Source organism: Condylura cristata, unplaced genomic scaffold (genome assembly GCF_000260355.1).
Source record: "Condylura cristata isolate star-nosed mole 26May11 unplaced genomic scaffold, ConCri1.0 scaffold00002, whole genome shotgun sequence".
Classification (NCBI taxonomy): domain Eukaryota; kingdom Metazoa; phylum Chordata; class Mammalia; order Eulipotyphla; family Talpidae; genus Condylura; species Condylura cristata.
The window spans coordinates 4,346,603-4,366,172 of NW_004567103.1; the positions used below are offsets into that span (position 1 = coordinate 4,346,603).

Consider the following 19,570-nt stretch of genomic DNA (forward strand, 5'->3'; position numbering starts at 1 on the left):
CCGCGTGGCCTGGTGCTGCATTTCCGTCAGGAGAGGGAGCCCTCTGGCTGGCTGTCTTGCCCAGAGTGGTTGTGGTTATTCTCGATCCCTTTAACTTCAAGTAAATTCTAGAATTGGCTTGTTAATACCCAGAAAAGTCACCCTGGAGGAGGAGTGGGCTGTGTCCGCTGGAGGAGTCGACACTGGCGAGTCTCTTGGCGGTGTGGCCTCCCCTGCCTACGCCTCAGCGTTGCTCAGTGGTGCTTCCCGACTCAAGCCTAGAAGTCTTTCCTGTACAAATTCCATCTCCTCTCCAAATAGTTCATGTTTTTTGATGGGTCTGAAAATGAACACTGTTCATTTGTGTCAATTTCTAATGAAGCTGGTTTATAGAAAGACCGCTGACTTTTTAACATTGACCCTTTGTCTTCGTGAACTTGATTATTCTAACAGTTTCTGTAAGTTTAATAGGTTGTCAGGTTATTGTAGATCTGGCCTGGGAAAACTCTGTGAAGAGTGGAGTGGAGACAGTTTCTGGCTCTGTGGACCACGCCTGCCTCGTCGCCGCTGCCCGTCACCGCTACGTGGCCTAGCCGCCCCGTGGCCGTGGGCAGGCATGGCAGCCCCACAGACCTTGACTAGAGGCCCCAAAATTAGTCGCCTTTCTCACATTGTACACCATTTGAACCATTATATGTTTGTAAAAAGCATTTTTAGCTGCAGGACCATACACCAAAAGAGTCAAATATTTTCTCTGTATTTCACTACTAAAGTATTGAGTCCCTTAGGAGGGTTTTCTTCCCTTGTCCCATATTTTAAAAGGCAAAATAGAGTTTGGATTGGATTTATGATCCTATGGACTCAACATCTCCTGACTTATCATTATACTGACTAAAATAGTCAGCTATTCAGCCCCTCGGGATTTTATCTTTAAAACATGGGTTTTTCAGTAGAACCTCAGGGTTGAGTGTGCAGGCTCAGATCAGTGCGTGGCTCGTGCTAAGTGCTGCGATATCCTGTGGTTTTTAGTCATGACTGTCTTCATTTACTACTTTCTTCATCAAGACCTGTGAAAAGCTCGTTTAAGAGTAGTATTGCTGTATCAAAATTAGCATTTCAAGTCGTTACTTCCTAGCAACTGTCCCTGCTGTAGTTCCAGGTTATGGCAAAATTCCTGCAAAGAAAACACAAGGAGGAGATCTAGACCAGCGCACGTGCAGGAGAGTGTGGCCGAGGGGTGTGGGGACATGTGCATAGGCTTTCAGACAAGCAGCCGGTCGGGGCTGTGGGCGTGTCACGGGGCCCAGAGTTAGGCTCTAGTGGAGGAAGAGATCTAAGGAACCATCTTCCATTAGGTTTGACTCAAGGGGTCAGCTTGGTGGGAAATGATGGAATTGAGGAACTGCTCAGGAGTGCGGGGGGAGGAGCGCTGACTGGGGGGCTAGACTGCGTGGAGCCTGGGTGCTGGGATGAGAAACTTAAGGCCTCTTTTGAATCCACCGTGATTATTCCTGCGGCTGCTTTCTAATCCAGGGGCCGAATTCATTGGAGAAGGGGCTGGGAAAGAGGCCTTGAACCCGTAGGGGCTCAGTTTGGGAATAAAATTTAACCCAACAGCTCAGCTAGTGGCCAGTAGGAAAGAGCGTCACATCTGGAAAAAATCCTAATTCAAAACGTCGTAATGGGCTCCATTGTGAAGTGAGATGCTTGGGACAGTTGGTGAGCCAGGGAAGAATTAAGTCAGTATTTGGGCTCAGAAAATCACGCAACCCTGAAGGATTGGCTGTGGCCGACCCAGTCTCCGGGCGGGACAGCTGGGCGCCCGGGCTGGACAGTCCAACACCACCACTTGGTCGTAGCTCCTTGGTGCCCTCACCAGCCCTGCACAAGGCATGCACCTAACCTCATCTTGTTGTCAGGATACTTAGGACATGGGCTGTCATGTAATAGATCCTAGTTTACACTAGCTTTTCAAAAACTTCCAAAGTATTAAGTTGTCACATGTTTGTTTTTCCATGATTTTGTCTATACGGTTTTATGCTCTGCTTCATATTCTAAGAGAAATGACGCAACACCAAAATACCTAGCCTCTTCGTGCAGTAGCTTGGTAGGACAAAGGTCCCTACAAAGATCAGATTGAGCTAAAGCTGCTGGCCAGCCTGAGGGGGGGGGATTGCCAGAGCTGCTGTGACCTGGTTCTTCCACCTTGACAGGCGCACGGTGTAAACAGCAGTAACCGTGTCACTTGAGATTTTGAGTTAAGTCTGTTTTATTTTCAGAAGTAACAGTATTTTGATGGAGGAAATAGACTGATCTGATCTGTGAGTTGTCTTTAGCCTGAGATGATTGTGCTAAAGGGAATAGGAATTACCTGACTTTAGAGCACCATCTGGTGGCTATCAGATGTCACTGCAGGTTTGTTTTCTGTCTAGGCTGCTCTGGCCCCTCCCTCCCACTTTAGCGCCTCAAGATTCCCTGGAGAACAAAATACAGTCACTGCCATCGTGGATCTTTTCTTCTCTCTCTCTTTTTTCTTTTTCCTCTTTTGGAGAGGCTGGCACATGCACATGTTGGTACTAGGCCATGAAGACAACAAAGGAAAGTAGGAAGATTAGGATGGGGGTGCAGTGGTCTGAGGTGAATCTTAGGCAGAAGCAATTTGTTGCTTTCTCAGGAGAGAGGGTCTCCAACAAAAGGACAGAGAAAAGCCAGAACGCTGAGACAAGCTTCCTGCCCATTTTGCAGGAGGACTGTGGCCAGGAGCAGTAGCCAGTGAGCCGGGGGGACAAGTAGGCTGAGAACTCCAGCTTTGCGGGGCACAGAAAAATCTTACGAGTGTATGTTTCATAAAACCACGCTTGGCACTGTGAAAACAGGCTAGGAAATGCTAGGACAGACGGTTCTGGAGGCTCTTGCAGTGGGGGAGCTAAGAGATGAGAGTGAGCCGTCTGGAATGAGCTTTGAAGGTGGGGTTATGGTGTTTACTGGTGGGTGGGTTTGTGGGGAGTCAGAAGGAGGAGAACCCTGGGTGGTTTTGGTTGGAGCATTCCACTCCGGTGATATCTGCACCCCACCCCCCCCACCCCTGCAGGAAGCAGGGGCTGCACCAGGAAAGCATCACACGGCTCAAGCACGTCATCATTTAAAGTCAGAGTTCAGCATTTGGTGGATTTGTAACCTTTTAAGCTAGTGTGGATATTTTTGAAATGTGACTTTGGTAACTGTAAAGAAGTGTTGGTTATTTGCAAAATCTGTTAAGTGCGATGTAAGCTTCTTGATAAGACTGTGATTAGACTTAACCTGGAATGAGGGCCTGGACCTGCCATTGTTAGCTGCATGGCTCATTGCGCTCCCAGCTGGTGGTGCCTTGCGAGAGCGTGAAGGAGCAACAGGCTCTGATGCTGCCCGGGACCGTGTGTCTCGTGGGGGCCTCTTTAGTCAAGGCTTGCAGTCACCTTTGGGACGTATTTAAAAATTCCAGTGCCCAGGCTCCAGCTCATGCCTACCAAGTGAGAGTCCTCAGGGCATGTTACCCTCCTCCATCCCACTCTCCCCCCTCAATGTGTGCACACTGATAGCTCGGACCGTCCAGTGTTCCTGAGCGCTGGCACGAATTCAAAGCTTGCCTTGCTGGTTCTTTATTCAGCAAAGCTCTGTCAAGTGGCTGGTGTGTGCCTGAGGCACTGCAGAGGCTACAGAGGTGAATTCTAGATCCCTCCAGTGAGATATACAAGCATAGAATGGAATCTTGGCTGTGCTAGGTGATAACTACTTAAGTAGCCGAAAGCTAAGTCCGGAGAGGAGGAACAAAGAAACTGGGCAGATAAGGCAGCCCAGGAGGTAATGTCGAGCTGGCTTCAAGCAGGAGTCTTAGGCAGCCGGGGTCACCTTGTACCTGAGGGTCAGGCATATAGCTGCCACAGGCCCCTCCTCAGTAAATGGTGGGCAAGAAATTTATAAAGGCCCTCCAGGTAGCCACGACTAGAGGATGCGATCAGGACAGGTTGGAAAATAATCTGTACACGTCCTTACAAGCAGTTGCTCTTAGTGTCTTCATAACCAAGAGATTGTTAAGAAAAGCACCACAGATTCTAACATTTGAAGTCCTTCTTTTGTCCTTCCTTAGGTTGGTACAGGTCTTGGACCTACGCTGGAGTTTTATGCACTCGTATCTCAGGAACTCCAGAGGGCTGACTTGGGTCTCTGGAGAGGTGAAGAAGTGACTCTTAGCAACCCAAAAGGTAACATCATCCTGTGAGACAGGCGATCAGCATGTGTCACTCAGATTGTGTAACAGCTAGACAGTTCTCTCACTTCTGCTAAAGGGCCATGCTGTCTGACCTGAATTTCTTTTTCCTTTTGTTTTCTTATTTATCCAATGAGAGAGCCCCGTGGAGCTCTCTCAGTGATCTGCTATCGAACTTTGAGGATACTGAGTTTCTTAGGCCGGTTTGCCTTGCTTTGGGCTAGCCTCTAAAGTTCAGTGACTTGCTGGTTTTACAGGGAGTCAAGAAGGGACCAAGTACATTCAGAACCTCCAGGGCCTGTTCGCACTACCCTTTGGTCGGACAGCCAAGCCAGCCCATATTGCAAAGGTTAAGATGAAGTTTCGCTTCCTAGGAAAATTAATGGCCAAGGCGATCATGGATTTCAGACTGGTAAGTTGGGATTACTGACTTTGCCACTGTTATTTTGTACCTTTGTCTTACTCAGTGCTCTGTGTGACAGCGGTGCTTCATGCACTTCAGGATGCCCGCGAAATGCTGGGGTGCTGTTTGACAGGGCAGTTCTGATTCAGTAGTTCATGGGAGGTTCGGCAGAGAACATTTCACGGGGACTCCAGGCGGTGCCCCAGAGCCAGCCTGCAAGCCGCTGCTTTTGTTGCAAGAGCTCAGAGAATCAGGCAGCATTATGGTGGCTTTTAACCATGTGTTTTTTTAAAGTGTTTGCTAATCCCCTATAGGATAACTCCGGGGAGGTGCTTATCCAAGACTTTTGTGTTCAGAGAGATCAGTATTTTTGGACTTTGTTTCCTTCTCGCTTTTTCTGAGCTGTTTTTCTCAGTTTGTGAGTTTTACAGAGGGAAATTCCTCACAGTTGAAAAATCATTTGCTGCTGAAAAGGGGTTCTTAATCCGTTATTTTAGAAATTCGTTTTTCTATGGTAAATAGAATGACTTGGCCCTTTTGCTTTCCAATATTCACGGTACAGACTACTACACAATTGAACTTACTAAAAAGAGGATTCTGCTAAACATCTTTGGGTATTGAGGCCCTGGAGATGATGTAAGGCCACCACTGCAAAAAATTCCTGTGGAATGGCAATGTTTCCAATAGGATTCTTCACTTCTCTGAATTATGTACAATATCAAGGCCCCAAATTGAGTTGAGATTTAGGCATTTTCCTCTAATGGGACAGCTCCTAAATTGGCTGCCCACCCCGGCCCACAATTGCCACCTTTCTTAGTAACCCGCTGAGTGTCGGGCTCGGAGAGGAGGCAGCTCCAGAAGCCGGCGCCCATCAGGAGCTCTGCTCGTTCCCTGCAGGTGGACCTGCCCCTCGGCCTGCCCTTCTACAAGTGGATGCTGCGGCAGGAGACCTCGCTGACATCGCATGATCTCTTTGACATCGACCCGGTTGTAGCTAGATCAGTGTATCACCTTGAAGACATTGTCAGACAGAAGAAAAGACTTGAACAAGATAAATCCCAGGTAGGCCTAGAAGAGGAGGAAAGGGTCACGTGGAGCAGCTCCTTGGAGAAACACCAGGTCTTTGTCGAGTGGTCTGTATTTGACCCTGTTACTCGGGTGTTTTCTTTTGCAGGCATCTTGTTTTCTTAATTACAGTAAGTTGCAGATGATGCCACGGTGGGTAAACTGATCTGGACTAACGGGTGGTGAATAAACCTGATTAGCAAGTAGAATTCATGCCTGACCAAAGCCGCAGGGCCTTGCTGTTAAAATTTGGATTACATAGATGGATTATATAATGGTCTTATTCTGTATCACACTGAGTTCTTTAGAAAGCACTTGAATCAATAAAACTGTGCTCAAGACAGATTGATTTTTCCAGAAAGTTGTTCTGATTTGGGAGGTTCGTTTCTGAGCAGTGGCAGGATCGTTTTAAAGCTCCTGGTGGGTGTTCGCCCCTTGGCACCTTATTGAGGCCGCTCTGTTCCATCCCAGGGGAGAGCTTAATTTTTATTTCATTAATGCCTATTTAACTTAGTCTGAGATTAATACTGTGTCTGTATCTGACATTAGAAGACAAAGTTGTGTTTTACGAAGTGGCAGGCAGTGTCATGTACTTGGGCAGGTAACATGGACTAGTGTTCACATAGTCAGTCCCCTTACAAATGATGTAGAAGAAGAAGAGAGTGGGGTTGGATCTGTACTGAAAGAAAGAGCCAGCTCCTTGGTGGAGGGGCTCAGAGTAGTTATTTTGGGGGTGAGGGAGTTAGATAACGCCTCATTATCGAGGTGGTAACTTAGAAGGGAACTCATTTTATCTTTATTCATTGGCAGGTTTTTGAGAAATAATTTTAGCATTAAGAGAAACTATTGTTTAAATTGATCGACTTCATGTTTTCTAAACAAGACAAACAGGTTGTAGGATTTTTTTTTTTTTTAAGATTTATTTTTGTGTGTGTGCATACAGAACTGGGGTACAGGCCAGAGGCTCAGGGGCGGTGAGAGGCTTCACCAGAGACAGAGCGGGGAGCAGAACAGGCAGATCCACGAAGTACACTGCTGAGGGAGCAGCGGGCGGGTCAGGAGAGGTCTGCGTGCCATGGGGTCACCTCCCGGGCAGGCGGGGATCGAACTCATGCGGAAGCGGCTTTAGATTCTCAGTGCTGTGCTTTAACCCACTGCGCCACCAGGGAGGGCCAGGATTTTAAAGAACGAATTAGGTTTATGCTTATCAGTTTTATAAAATAGAAGGAAAAAGAGCTATCCTCTTACGTAGGATTGTCTCCGAGGTAAATGATGCACACACATGCTTGCTGTGTGTCTGTTCCACCTCCTGGTGAGCTTAAGTTTCATTTTATTACATCCAAAATTTTATTACATGCACCCAAAGGTAAATCCAAAAGAAAGGAAAGGATGGAAAACACGCGGCACTCCGCCAGGTGCGTCCCTGGAATGATTTCCTTAATTCCCAGGACCCCTGTTGAGATTTGAGCACTCGTGTTACCTGCACTTCACAGGGGAGACACTCCAGGCAGCAGGCCAGCTAGGACTGCAGCCTCAGTGGGTCCTGCTGCGCCCTGTTCCTGGGCTGGTGCCCCACAGCTCTCGCCCTCACGCCTCTTCCTTCCTGATTTAAAGCTACCACGTGCACAGCCCATAATCTTGCCTCCAGAGCTGAGGTCTGTGTCACACACCTGCCGCCCAGAGCGTGAGGAAGGGTTCCTCTGAAGCACCTTGCCCCTTGGTGTAGAATCCTCTAGCAGGTGGAGCGGGTTGTCCTGAGTTCTGCTTGGCAGCTTTGGGTCTCGAAAGATTCCCGAAAAACCCAGTAAAGCCTGGCTTTTGATTTAAAGTGTAAGGTTGAAATAAATAGACACTGAATTCTCTTCCCACATCTCTGGGACACACATGTTCTAGATTCATGTCAAAAATAGCATCTTGTAGTTCAGAACCCTTTACAGTTCGGGGACGAATTAAGTAGCCATCGGCATAGCAGGATCACCTACCTTCATCTGTCACAGGAGGTGGGGGGACAGTCTTGGGCAACAGCTTCAGGAGCTTCTCAGAGAGAGGCATCAAAATGGGAAACTTTTTAATGTGATTTTCTGCAGGAGAAAACCTCAGTTGTGAGATGCAAAGCCTCCCTTTGGGGGTTCTTTATCTGAGGATGCCGCCACCCCCTGTATTTTGCATTACCTGGGACCCTAAGTGGCGCTCAGTCTCTAAAAATGGCTTTTTGTTACCAAGAGTGCTGATCCTTGTCTTGTGTAAATGGCTTTTTCTGCACTTCGTTTAGCTACTAGAATTTCACACTGGAGGCAGCTCCGGTTCAGTTCGGAAAGCCACTTACCTACCTGATGGCTACCTTTATTTGCAGATAGAATTTGCAGTTGTGCATATTCATCTTTGATCCTTTTCCTAAAAGAAATAGTCATTTATGTAAGCCTCTCTTAATGTTGGGCATTTTGAAAAAGTGAGTAATACAAGCTTGAACATTTTTTCTTTAGATTTGACTTACCTTTACTTGGGGCTTTTTGTTGAGACAAATTTCATTGCAATAGTGGGAATATAAATGTTCTCAGCTTGGGGAGGCTGAAGTGGTAGAATGAGGACTCTCCGGACTGTTCTTTAGACTTGAGAAAACAGCTACAGACCTGCTGAGATCTGACTTGCAGACATTGGGCTGAGTTGCAATCCTCACGTGACCTTGCCCCACAGGAAAAGGTAGTTGGGGTCTGAGGCATTTGAGATGATTTCTTTTTTGACCTCAGAACTTACTCAGTTGTAGATTCCGATCAAAAAAAAGTATGCCGAGCCCTAACAGAGGAGCCATAACATTCATAGGATACTTCTATAAATAGATAAACAGGACTGTGTTTCTGTGTTTCTCCTGCTGCCTGTTTTCTTTCAGACCAAAGAGAGTCTGCAGTACGCACTGGAGACGCTGACGATGAACGGCTGCTCTGTGGAAGATCTGGGGCTGGATTTTACTCTGCCGGGGTTTCCCAACATCGAGCTGAAGAAAGGAGGGAAGGACATACCGGTCACAATCCACAACCTGGAGGAGTACTTGAGAGTATGTGGCCGTGGCGTCTGCTGCACTGTGCCAGCAGGGGCTGGCCCATCAGGGCCCGGGCATTGCCCTGTCTGCAGATGGGGGTGCTGGCCGCTCAGGCTCTGCTCAGGAGGGGACATGTCAGACGCTCTGTGCGGCCCCCTGTGCCCTGGAATTCACTGTCTCAGGCTGGACCCCTTGAATGTCATCTCCATCATCTGCCGTCTCGAGCTAATCGTCTCACGACCCCTTGGAGATGGGGAGGCTTTGAAGTTAATTTAATTTGCGGCCCTTAGCTGTAGTTGCTGAATACACATCGTATTTCAAGTTACAACCTGTATAGAGCTCTCGTCCTAGTCTTGAAAGTTTCTTCTGGTTTCCTCCTGACAGGAAGTGGAAGGAGCATTGGGCCCAGGGGTGACGGCGTGCCGAGACTTGGCTTTTCTCTTAGAGTCTCAGGAACATCTTGGTTCCTTCATCAGCAGGAGGCAGCCTGGCCACCCCTGCTGCCGTGCTGGTCACGGAGCTGCTCTTTGGGCTTGTGCTGCGCGCAAGCATCTCCGCCAGGGTCTCTGAACAAAATCTCTAGCAGTGCTTGTGTTCCTCAGTAGAACAGCAGTGTTTTCTTTTTTTAATCTGAATGTGGTCTCTGTTTCTGAACCTGCTGTGCTAATGGAAGTCAGTGGTGACCCGTCAATAAGGCCAGTGGGGTGCTGTTAGCCTTCGACTCCACGGCCAGCCTTTCCAAAGCGAGTCTTTTCTGAGAGACACGCACACTGCAAAAGGTTTGGGCTGTCAGGATTTTGGATATAGAACTAAAAAGTTCACATGAAAATTTAAACCCACTAACAGCTGGCAATTGTGAATCTTGTCATGTTTTTTAATTTTCAGTGGCACTTTATCGGCAGAAAATTCCCACTGCTCGAGGGATCTTGCTTAAATGATCTTTTACAACATACTTCTAATTTGACTAGTCCCCTATTTAGTCGTTCAAATGATTGTTCTTTACTTACAGTTTTCTGAGATGTTTTTAAAACTAACTTAAAAAAGTTACCAGATTGTTTTCACTGGGCTTTGCCACATGCTAAATAGAAGTAAATTGGAAATCTTGTCACAACGTAAAAAAGTCTCCCCCCCCCCTTTTTTTTTTTTTTTTGCAGCTGGTTATATTCTGGGCACTAAACGAAGGCGTTTCCAGGCAATTTGATTCATTCAGAGATGGTTTTGAATCAGTCTTTCCACTCAGTCATCTTCAGTACTTCTATCCGGAAGAAGTGAGTATCTGTGTGTAAGGGAACGGTCTCATTTCCAGTGTCTGCAGTTGTCTTTGCGAGGGATCCCTGTGCTGGCTAGTTAGAAACCGCATTGTTTTTAAAAACAACAAAACAAAACAACAAGCGTAAGGAGCAGAGGGTGGGAGTGTGGGAAAGACAGGGTCGCTTCCTGAGCGGGGTGGAATTAATTGTACCCCTTAGAGGGGGCGTGTGTGAAGGCGAGCAGTGTCTGTCAGCTCACCCCTTGGCTGCTGCTCTGGAAAGGGCTCCAGTTTCCAAACCTGTGGCTGGTAGGGAGCGCCGAGACCCTGATGGCAACAGGAGGAGGTTGCGGATGGCATGTTTGGTGATCGAGTGGTCTTCGAGGTAGAAGGAAGTGTTGGGGGCACTCAGAGAATTCCTGAAAGAGGGGAAACATGTTTTTTGTGAATGACATTCTTCAGTCATCTTAATTTGAAGTGTGACAACTCAAGACCTGCTTCCTGCTGGGAGGTGTTGGGTTCCACCAGTTTGGAAACATTTCTGTTGGTGTTTGAATACTACATTCCATAGTGGTGAATCTGGAGCTCTTAATGACTTGGATTTAATCTCAACTATTACTTCTATGTCCAGTTTGATTTCCTACTTACTGAAGCAAGTGGTGTACCTGGCACTTTCAGGTAGTTACCTGGAATTAAAATACTAAGTCTTGTTCAGGGAGTGAATTCTGACGCCCACTGCTGAGCTGCGTGACCATATCAGGTTCCTCTTGACCTGATCTGACTCTTCTGGGAGAAAACTGGGGTAACTGGCAGTGCACAGTCATCCTGCTCCCGGACAGTCAGCCAGAGCACAGGTGTTTTCATTGACTCTGGTGTTTGGTTTTTTAAGCGCTTCTTGCCTTTGCGCACTTGCACCGCCACGGCTAGGGGCCTCCCGCCCCCAGCTTATGGGACTGGGGTGCGCCACCTCGCCAAGTGCGAGCCCTCCGGCTCAGCTCCTTCTCGTCACTCTGTTCCGTCACGTGGCTTCTGTTACTGTGTACCTTGGTGTTTCCAAAGGTGAGGGCTCACAACATATCCCTAAGTAGATGATCAAGGTGACGCTTGTGAAGAAGTGAGGAGAGTTGGGGAGCGTCAGTCAGGGATGCTCTGGGGAAGTAAAGGCCCCCTGGAGCCTGGCGCTGAGGGGACGGCTGTTGGCGCGCAGCCGAAGGGGAGAGCGGCTGTGCCGTCTCCGGCTCTGTGGCGTTCCTGCTTTGCCACGGTGGAGACCGGCCATGATCGCACTGTCTGCGTTTCCCTCTGTTGTGTTTGTCTCTAACCCATGCGGCCTCCTTTAAACCCAGCTGGACCAGCTGCTGTGCGGCAGTAAGGCGGACGCCTGGGACGCGAAGACGCTGATGGAGTGCTGCAGGCCCGACCACGGCTACACCCACGACAGGTCGGCGCCGGCCCGGCCGGCTTCCCCTCCTTAGTCAGAATCGTGTGGTGTGGGGCCCAGACCCCGGGGGGGGGGAGGCCGTCTTCAGTTAGCCTGCCTCTACTAAAGGAAGCTTTTTGTTCTGTATTTGAGCCATATTTCTCTCAGTACGGCAATTTAGGGCCCAGATTGTTCTTTTCTAAGTTTTTCTGTGAAAAGGTTTAAGAAGTGGGGAGGAGGAACGGGCCTCGCCCAACACCCACTCCTGTCTGTCCTGTCTGCCACAGCAGGGACCCCCCAGCCCCGCTGCCACACAGGCTTGGGCCCGAGGGCACTCTGATGTGGATTCCCCGAGCCCCCGCCAGCTCCCACCGTGGGGTGACCGTGGAGAGCCACGCCTGCGAGTCAGAACTGTATTTTATGACGATGAAGTGATTGTGCTGTTTGTTTCTGTTGTAGTCGGGCTGTGAAGTTCTTGTTTGAGATTCTCAGTGGCTTTGATAACGAGCAGCAGAGGTTATTTCTCCAGTTTGTGACAGGTAGCCCAAGATTGCCTGTTGGAGGTAGGTACAAGGGGCCGCTAGGTCCTTCTGGCGGCGGGTGCATGTGCTGGGTGCGTGCGGCGAAGCCCTGGCTCAGCCGGGTGCTCTGTTTGTCTTAACAGTCCTCTCGGGCGTTCTGGCTTAATGCTGTCAAGTTTATTGTCTTGCAGTAAATGAAGAGATAGCACTGGCGGGTGAAGTTATAGGACTTAGGCATGTTGAAGTAAGATTATTACTGCACATGAATCCTGCTTCTCTGGATAAAATTCACATTCTTGGGTGTTTATAGACTCTTAGTTGGAAGAGCACCCAGACCCAGCTTTCAGGAAGGACTTGTGCTAGGAAGCGAATGGGGCTCCACGTGAGCAGTCAGAAGGCCCCGAGTCCTCTTGGTCTCCACGTTTGCAGTGATTTTTCCTGGGAAAGAGAGCAGACGCCAGGCTTCTCACCAGAGCTACCCCCAGGGCGTGTGGGTTGAGTTGCCTCTGACGCGGGGCAAGCAGAGCAGTAGCTTCTGGCCGCGGGCCATGGCCACGGAGGTCCTGGCCCACCCGGCTCTGCTCCCCTCTGTGGCCAGGCGCTCTGTGAGCTCACGAAGGCCTTTGGTCTCTCTTCTCCCTCCTCATCAGGCTTCCGGAGTTTGAATCCACCTTTGACAATTGTCCGGAAGACATTCGAATCGACAGAAAACCCAGACGACTTCCTGCCCTCTGTAATGACTTGTGTAAACTATCTCAAGTTGCCGGACTACTCGAGCATTGAGATCATGCGCGAGAAGCTGCTGGTGGCCGCGCGCGAGGGGCAGCAATCCTTCCACCTCTCCTGATGACCATGGGAGCGCGGTATCTGCCTGTTACAGCAAGAGAAAAATCACGATTTCTTTTCTAAATGTATCACCTGAGTCAAGGAAACATGTTACACCTTCTTGTTGTAGGAAAAACGGCTTGCAGATTCTAAAGAGACGCTTGGTTGATATTCATTAATGGCCCCATGGACTTAAAGTGATCAGGCCCTAAACCGTTGTTGTGATGAGGTTTCTTTAGCAAGTTCTGTTTAAATTATCATTTATTTGATGAGTGAAGTTTTTAACTTGCTTTGCTGTGTGAAATTTAAAAAGGGATGTTTTTCCAGGCTGAAACAATAAATGTCGCTGTGCAGTTTAATTCTGGGCTGTGTGTATCCATCTAGCTGAGTCTGCAGTCTGTTCCCTCCAGAGACAGCTCTTGTACATAGTTCAGACATTAAAGCTCGCCTGTATTTGACAGACGGTGTAGTGAGCCAGCTCTGTGTCCTCACCGCCCGACTCCCACCAGCTTTGTCTGTGCAGCTCACGCTTCTTGTGTACAGCACTCACGGTTCATCCCCCCCCCCTCGGGCTTTTGTTGTTCCATGTTCTTTCAAATTTAGATATAATTTAAATTTCGTTGAACTGAAATATATTGTCAATATAATTCAGCCTTGTATCTAGATAGACCTTTCCTAGAGCCTAGTTCTGATGGCGCTGTCGGGCGTGACGGGCCTCTTCGGGGACACGAGGGCTGTGGACGTGCCGCGCCCGCGCCCCGAGGGAGCGGGAGGGCTCGCTCCCCCCCTCCGCGCAGGCGCAGCGAGGCCGCTCGGGCCGGCCGCCGCTCCTTGCGCTCTGGCCAGAGCGTTTGAACGGATGTGAAGTCTTCAGTGAGATTTGGTTTCCCTTCCCTGTTGGAGTAAAAGAATTCTTTTCTCCCCGGTCCCTGTTCTAAGTTTTTTGTTCGCGGTCTCCCCCTCCCCCTGCTCCCACGCCGCCCCAGTGCTGGCTTGGGACCGGCCGTCCAGCCGTGTCCCGACAGATAACACGCACCTGTACGCAATGCGCTGTCCAGTTGTTCTATGTGCTGATTTCTCAAATTTGCAATAATCCATCAGGTTCATGTTTTTACCTGAAAATAAATAAAGTTTGCTTCACCTTTTTGTTTACAGTTCTGTGCCGTATGCCTCCCTTTCAGTCGTGTTAGATGTACGTGAGATTTTCACTGCCGGTAAATCACCACGTCTCTGTGATTTGCGTCATGGCTGAATACACTAGTCAGAGAATTTCTAACAGCGACTTGAAGATCCCAAAATGTGGAGAGAATGGGAGGCGAGCCCTCCCTTCTAAGGTGCAAAATGAAGCCTAATTGTATAAATTGAGCATTTCCGTAAATGACAGATGAGCTAATTTGTTCTTACTGAACTTTTGAGAAATCAATTTGTTTCGCTGGCTGTTCCAAAGTCTTAATTGCTGTGAAAGCCCCTCGCTGCCCATTTCAGCAACAGAAAGACTCTGTGGCTTGTTTTCATTTCGATTTCTGTGTCATCCTACACTCAAATGGCCTTACCTGGACGCGTCCCCTCCTCATGGTGAACGTGGACGGTGACCCCCATTAGGTTGATGAGCTGCCAGGGGCCTGGAGCCAATCTCCCAGGCCCGGGCGGAGACTGCCAAGCGCCTGTTCCCCATCAACCCCAGGAGGGAGCCGCCTTCCCGTCGGAGCCCGGCCGCCGAGCAAAGCGGCGACAAGAGGGAGCCAATTTGTTTTCAACTGTGACGATACCGTTTTTACAAACTAAGCACAAAGAATTTTGCCTGGACATAGCAATCTGTTCCTCGTTTTTAAAAGAGGTTCTATTGTTAAAATTAGACAGACGTGTATAAACAAAGTAATGTTTCCTATTAAAAGATCTGTATTTGACTCGATCCGTGTGTGACCTCGGATCTTTGACTTCCGGCCGCTCTGCCTCGTGCGTGTCAGCCTCCAGGGAGGCAGGTGGTGGTGTTGAGTCACACTTGGGCGCAAGTGTTTCAGAGGCATCGGTTGCCAGCTTGAGCTCTGGGTCTTTAACGGACTCTTCTCAGGCCGGGGAGCCTTCCTCAGGGAGGGCCAGGAAGGCTCTTCCCATGTACAGCAATCTCTTGGCAGAGGCCTTAGCCATGCGCTGGAGGGGAAAGTACATACTTCATTTGCTGTTACTCCAGTTACGCCTTAAGTTTACTTGCTTATTCACATAGGTCAGCAAGCATTCCAAGACTGCTCAACACGTAGACAGCTGGGGAGTGACTGAGACCCTGTTGTCCTTTCAGTTTTGCTGAGCTGGAGTCATGTCAGTCACAGCTGATGTCGGTTTTGTGGCGGTATCATTTAATGACAGTTGCTGAGGTGGCTGCTTTCTGTGTGAGAACTTACTTGCAACGATTTCACTCCGAGAAGAAAGAGAGGTAGTTCAGTACAACCCTGTCCTCCCAGCCCCCGGAGATGAACAGCAGTAGGTCATCTGAACGGGAACAGGTGGCGAGGGTTCTGCACGCCCTGGCCAAAGCCAGCGGGAGCCTTCACACCGCTGTGGGCGAGCAGGCTCCGCGGGCCTGTTCTTCAGTTCTGCAGCATGGAGCCTTTCGCCACAGCGGTCTCTCGAGGGCCCCCTCGTGGCATTTGGCTGTTGGGGTGAGTTGTGCACATCATAGCCCAAGGAGTGTGCAGCTGGCGGACTCTGAGCCACGCCTGTCGGCTTCTCCCCGGGGCCTGAAGACGGGGGCGGAGGCAGGAACCCGCCGCCCATGGTGGTGGTGCCTCGCTCGTCTGCGGGAGGCGTGGTGGCAAGCGTGGTTGTAAGCTCGCCTGCCTCTGGCTCAGCAGGTGCTGAGCTACTCCCTGCTTCCTGTGCGAGTGTGAACTCAGGAAATGGGAATGTCGCTGATGGGCCAGGAGAGAGAATGTGCCCTTCAGAGGGTGAGATGAGACTTGGCGGAAATGACATCATTTGGGGTGGTTATGGAAAGTGGTGTTCATTCGACAAGATGAGCAAGCCTTTTCTTTGTTTTTTGGACCCATTTTAATTTTCCCTACTGTAATAGCGCTGTTTGGAAATGTCATGCTGTGTTTCTAACTGAGAAATGCTTCTGTATGAGTCTTAGGTTTGATGTTATGGTGATGGACATCGGTGGGAAAGGACAACGTAGTGACAAATCACTGAAAATGCTTCCTTTGTTACCTCAAAAATATTCCAGACAAAACATAGCGTTTATATTTATAGAAAACAGAATTGGCTGTTTTCCAAGAACTTCCAAGTTAATTCTTATGCAAGAAAAAGTTCTTAGCTCTCAAGACTTGTTCTGCATAAAGGAGACATTCTTTAATAATGGAAGAGGTGGTTTTATTTTTACAACAAGCCTACTCGTATTACCAAACCTAATAACCGATTGCTGATCTCCTGTGTAAAGCATTTTTTTCTCTTCTCTGAAACAGTGATTTATATGAACTGTTGGAATAATGGAACCTCGCACTACAGATGTGTATGTAAAATTGCATAAATGCACTGACTTCCTTCTCCCTGAATATATTTTTAATAAACAGCATTATCCTACATGGTCAGTTTTATTAACTCATGCACAGCTGGAGGGCTTCTGAGAAGGTGGCACGTGCAGATGGGTGGCGTGCCGAGAGCGGCTTCCTCTTCTGCTTAAGCAACAGTAGTCGTAGCGATGTCTTTTGGCTTTTTGCAGACAGTAGAGAACGCTATAGGAGACAAACTCACGCAGCAGGATGACTTACTTCTTGCGTGGCGGTGAAGGAGACACTTGTTTGGTGAGCTGCTTCCCGCAGTGGTGAGTGGCCCTCAGACTGGAGACACTTACAGTGGCAGAAGCCAGCCAGCCTCCCCTCGCCACACCTCGCGGTCACCGCCCTGAGCTTTTGTGCCTGGCCGCCCTGCCCTTCACAGGGGTCCACGCTGGTCTCTGAAGCAGAAAAGAACTGAGAACCCAAGAGATTGTTTTACCTTTTTTTTAAAAAAAGATGTATTCATTTATATATACAAGAGCTCTGGAGCAGAGGCCAGAGGTGCAGGGGGTGCGAGGACTCCCCAGAGACAGTGGGGAGCAGAAGAGGCGGGCCCACCGAAGCCCACCGCTGAGGGGAGCCCTGGGGAGACAGGAGAGCAGGTCGCTTGATAGTGCTGACACTTAACCCTTGTGCCACCAGGGAGGCCCCAGAGAGAGTTTAAAAGATGATGGCTGGTTTGGCGCCGGGGCAGGGGACTCCTGCTGTCACCAAGAGAACACGTGTCCGCGTTGTATGTGTGCACAGATGCGCCACACTTTGTAGGTGCCGTCCTGGTACACCTGCCTGAGGGCCGCCCACTTGCGGTCTGGAAAACTCCAAAGCCAGGGGAGAGTCGCCCCGGGTGCAGCCAGCTGCAGGCGCACGTGGACAGTGTGACCAGCGCAGGGCCGCCGTTGCCAGCTCCTGGGGCCGCTGCGTGTGGGTCACCGCAGCGGTTTGTACAGAAGTGCCCAGTCATGGCAGTGGCTGGACAGTGTCCCCGGCAAGCGTGCGGGTCGGCCTAGACCCTCCGGGCAGCCTTTTGTGGGGAGGCTGTGGCCACCTCACGTAGTTCTGCAAGCCCCACACTCCTCTCTGGCCGGCTGCTCCCTCCTGGCCTGTGCCGGCCAGTAGCCTCAGTCTTACTGGCCTGTTCGGCCACCTCCCACTTGCGGGGATTCCTGGGAAGGAGTGGTGCAGTTGTTGCTGGAAATGAAGCTCTTGCCTCTGCCAGGGAGCGGACCCTGAGCCCCCAGGCTCATATTTGGCTCTCCAGAATTTGTTCCCCTCAAATAGTCAGTGGTGCCTTCAAGACTCAGGCACCCTCCCGGGGAGCTGAGCTTCAGGAACAGACCTTAGTAGCCTCTACGTGAAGAAACAAAACGTCCCGTAGCGGTAATGGACTGAGAAGTTCTGTTGTGAGCAAGCACAGGGCTGAGGTCAAGAGGGCAGAACACGGGGGGGAGGGGGAGGAAATGGGGGGGCTTACACCTCGAATGACATGGGACAGCGCCCCAAGAAGCAGACCCCGGAAAGATCGCCTTGAGCAGTGACGGGAGCCCACGGCCTCAGCTGAAATCGGGGTCGCCTTCATCCAGCGGCCCTCTTCTGTTTGCACCGTGCCACCTGACGCCAGCCTCGGAGCTGAGTCCAGAGAGGGCTTTGTGCCCGCCCCCTCGCTGGAGCCAGGCGCCCTCACCGCCCTGTGCCCCCTCCGCACCTCTAGGCCACCTCCTCAGGCTGCCGCCTCCCCGCCTGTCGCCATGGCCTCCGCGTTTCTCCTGGAGGCTCAGGGGCCTCTGCGTGGCACAGCCCTCTAGGAAGAGCGCCCATCCTGCCAGGCCCTTCGCTCCCTGGCACCAAACAGCTGCACGTGCCCTCCGTGCGCCCTGACACCCCCAAATAACAGGGTGTCACCCTGTCGTGTGCTGCAACTTGAAAACGTTCCAATTTTATATCCAGCCGATAAATGCAGCTCATTGCAAGGGACAGATTGGCACACACGTGAGCAGGCGCAAGACAGGCCAGGGGCAGGAACGGCTGCGTTTCTGGCTGCAAGAGCCCCCCACAGTGACACCCATGGCCGCGGCCCGGCTCCACCCCGCCGACACCCACCCTGGGCCCTCCTGGACCCTCCACCCACCTTGGGAGAGGACTTCTTGTTGTCAATAGTCTGGTTACGAGAAGTTGCCCCCCTTCTCCAACAGCAGCCTTCACTGACTTCCGCTCTGGAGGCCCGAGCCAGGAGGTCGCGCCAGCCCCGCCGAGGCCTCAGGAAAGCTCTCAGCATTGATCAGCCCGCCGGTGTGGGAACCCCTGGGAACGCAGCCCTGCCAGCAGGCGCCGGTGGGGACGGGGCATTCAGTGAAGTGCGTGAGTCCAGCTGCTCGAGGGGTTAAGCACGCACAGGGCTGCCCACTTGCGGGAAACCAAGTCAAAGCGAGTTGGCCTCCATGCGGGAGAGGCTGGGAGCAGGCCAAACCAGCTTTCCTCTTCCAGGGGCCATCGTGTGTGAGACCCCATCAGCCCCCCGTGGTGCGACACACGGCCTCCCAGGCCCTGGCACAGTATATGCTGTTTTGACAAACAGAAGCCAAAACTTGGGCCATTTATGCTCACTCTAGTTTTCCACTAAACTCTTCCTTGCCCTTCTCACACAGGGATGGGGTGGGTGGGGAGATAGCTTTAATCACTGACCAGTTGCCTATTGATCACAGATTGTATGAGTTAAGGAAAAACAGACTCCAAAGTGGTCACTTTCCCTCTAGGAGATTTTCATGAGGATTGCTCATTCACCAATAAACATTTCTAAGTATGCAGTTCCCTTTCACCCTTTTTTTATTTTGTTTTTACTTGCATCATTTTTATGGAAGTGACATTGCTTGGAGACACTGTAACGAAAGGGGGTAGGCGCCTCTCCAGAGACGGTCACCACACCGCACTCGTCGCCAAAGCCCGGTTAGTCCACCACAGCCCCTCGGGCCCCGGGTCCAGCCTCGTGGTTGGCACCTGGCTTATCCCTGGGCCCCGGGCCGAGGAGGAGCCTGGCTGTGTTGAGTGGTCTGTGGGTGGTCAGCGGGGCTCTCTGGCTCTTGGGCTCTGAGAATCCAGGTCAGAAGCAAAATGGAACCAAAAATAGCACCAATTTGTAGATAGTGAAGCCGGCAGTCAGAGCGCTGTTACCACCACCGCTGCCAGCCGCTGCAACAGGCATCTCTAGCCCTAGGGACACTGCCCTCGCTGCCAGGGGTCCCGTGGACACGTTGTGTTTATTGGCAGATAGCGCACTTGG

At 50.5% G+C, this 19,570-nt stretch overlaps 1 protein-coding gene across 6 annotated transcripts in view; it reads left to right on the top strand.

The window, feature by feature from the left end:
* Nucleotides 1-16,306, top strand: part of TRIP12 (thyroid hormone receptor interactor 12) — a 129,811-nt gene extending 113,505 nt beyond the window's left edge. For all 6 annotated transcript variants that reach the window (XM_012726656.1, XM_012726661.1, XM_012726657.1 and 3 more), the window contains 8 exons: nucleotides 4,106-4,220; nucleotides 4,483-4,637; nucleotides 5,526-5,690; nucleotides 8,581-8,745; nucleotides 9,885-9,998; nucleotides 11,326-11,420; nucleotides 11,859-11,962; nucleotides 12,571-16,306. In XM_012726656.1, the coding sequence (XP_012582110.1) occupies nucleotides 4,106-4,220; nucleotides 4,483-4,637; nucleotides 5,526-5,690; nucleotides 8,581-8,745; nucleotides 9,885-9,998; nucleotides 11,326-11,420; nucleotides 11,859-11,962; nucleotides 12,571-12,767 (1,110 nt within the window). In that variant the 3' untranslated portion in view covers nucleotides 12,768-16,306. The remainder of the gene's footprint in view (nucleotides 1-4,105; nucleotides 4,221-4,482; nucleotides 4,638-5,525; nucleotides 5,691-8,580; nucleotides 8,746-9,884; nucleotides 9,999-11,325; nucleotides 11,421-11,858; nucleotides 11,963-12,570) is intronic.
* Nucleotides 16,307-19,570: the final 3,264 nt, after the last annotated feature.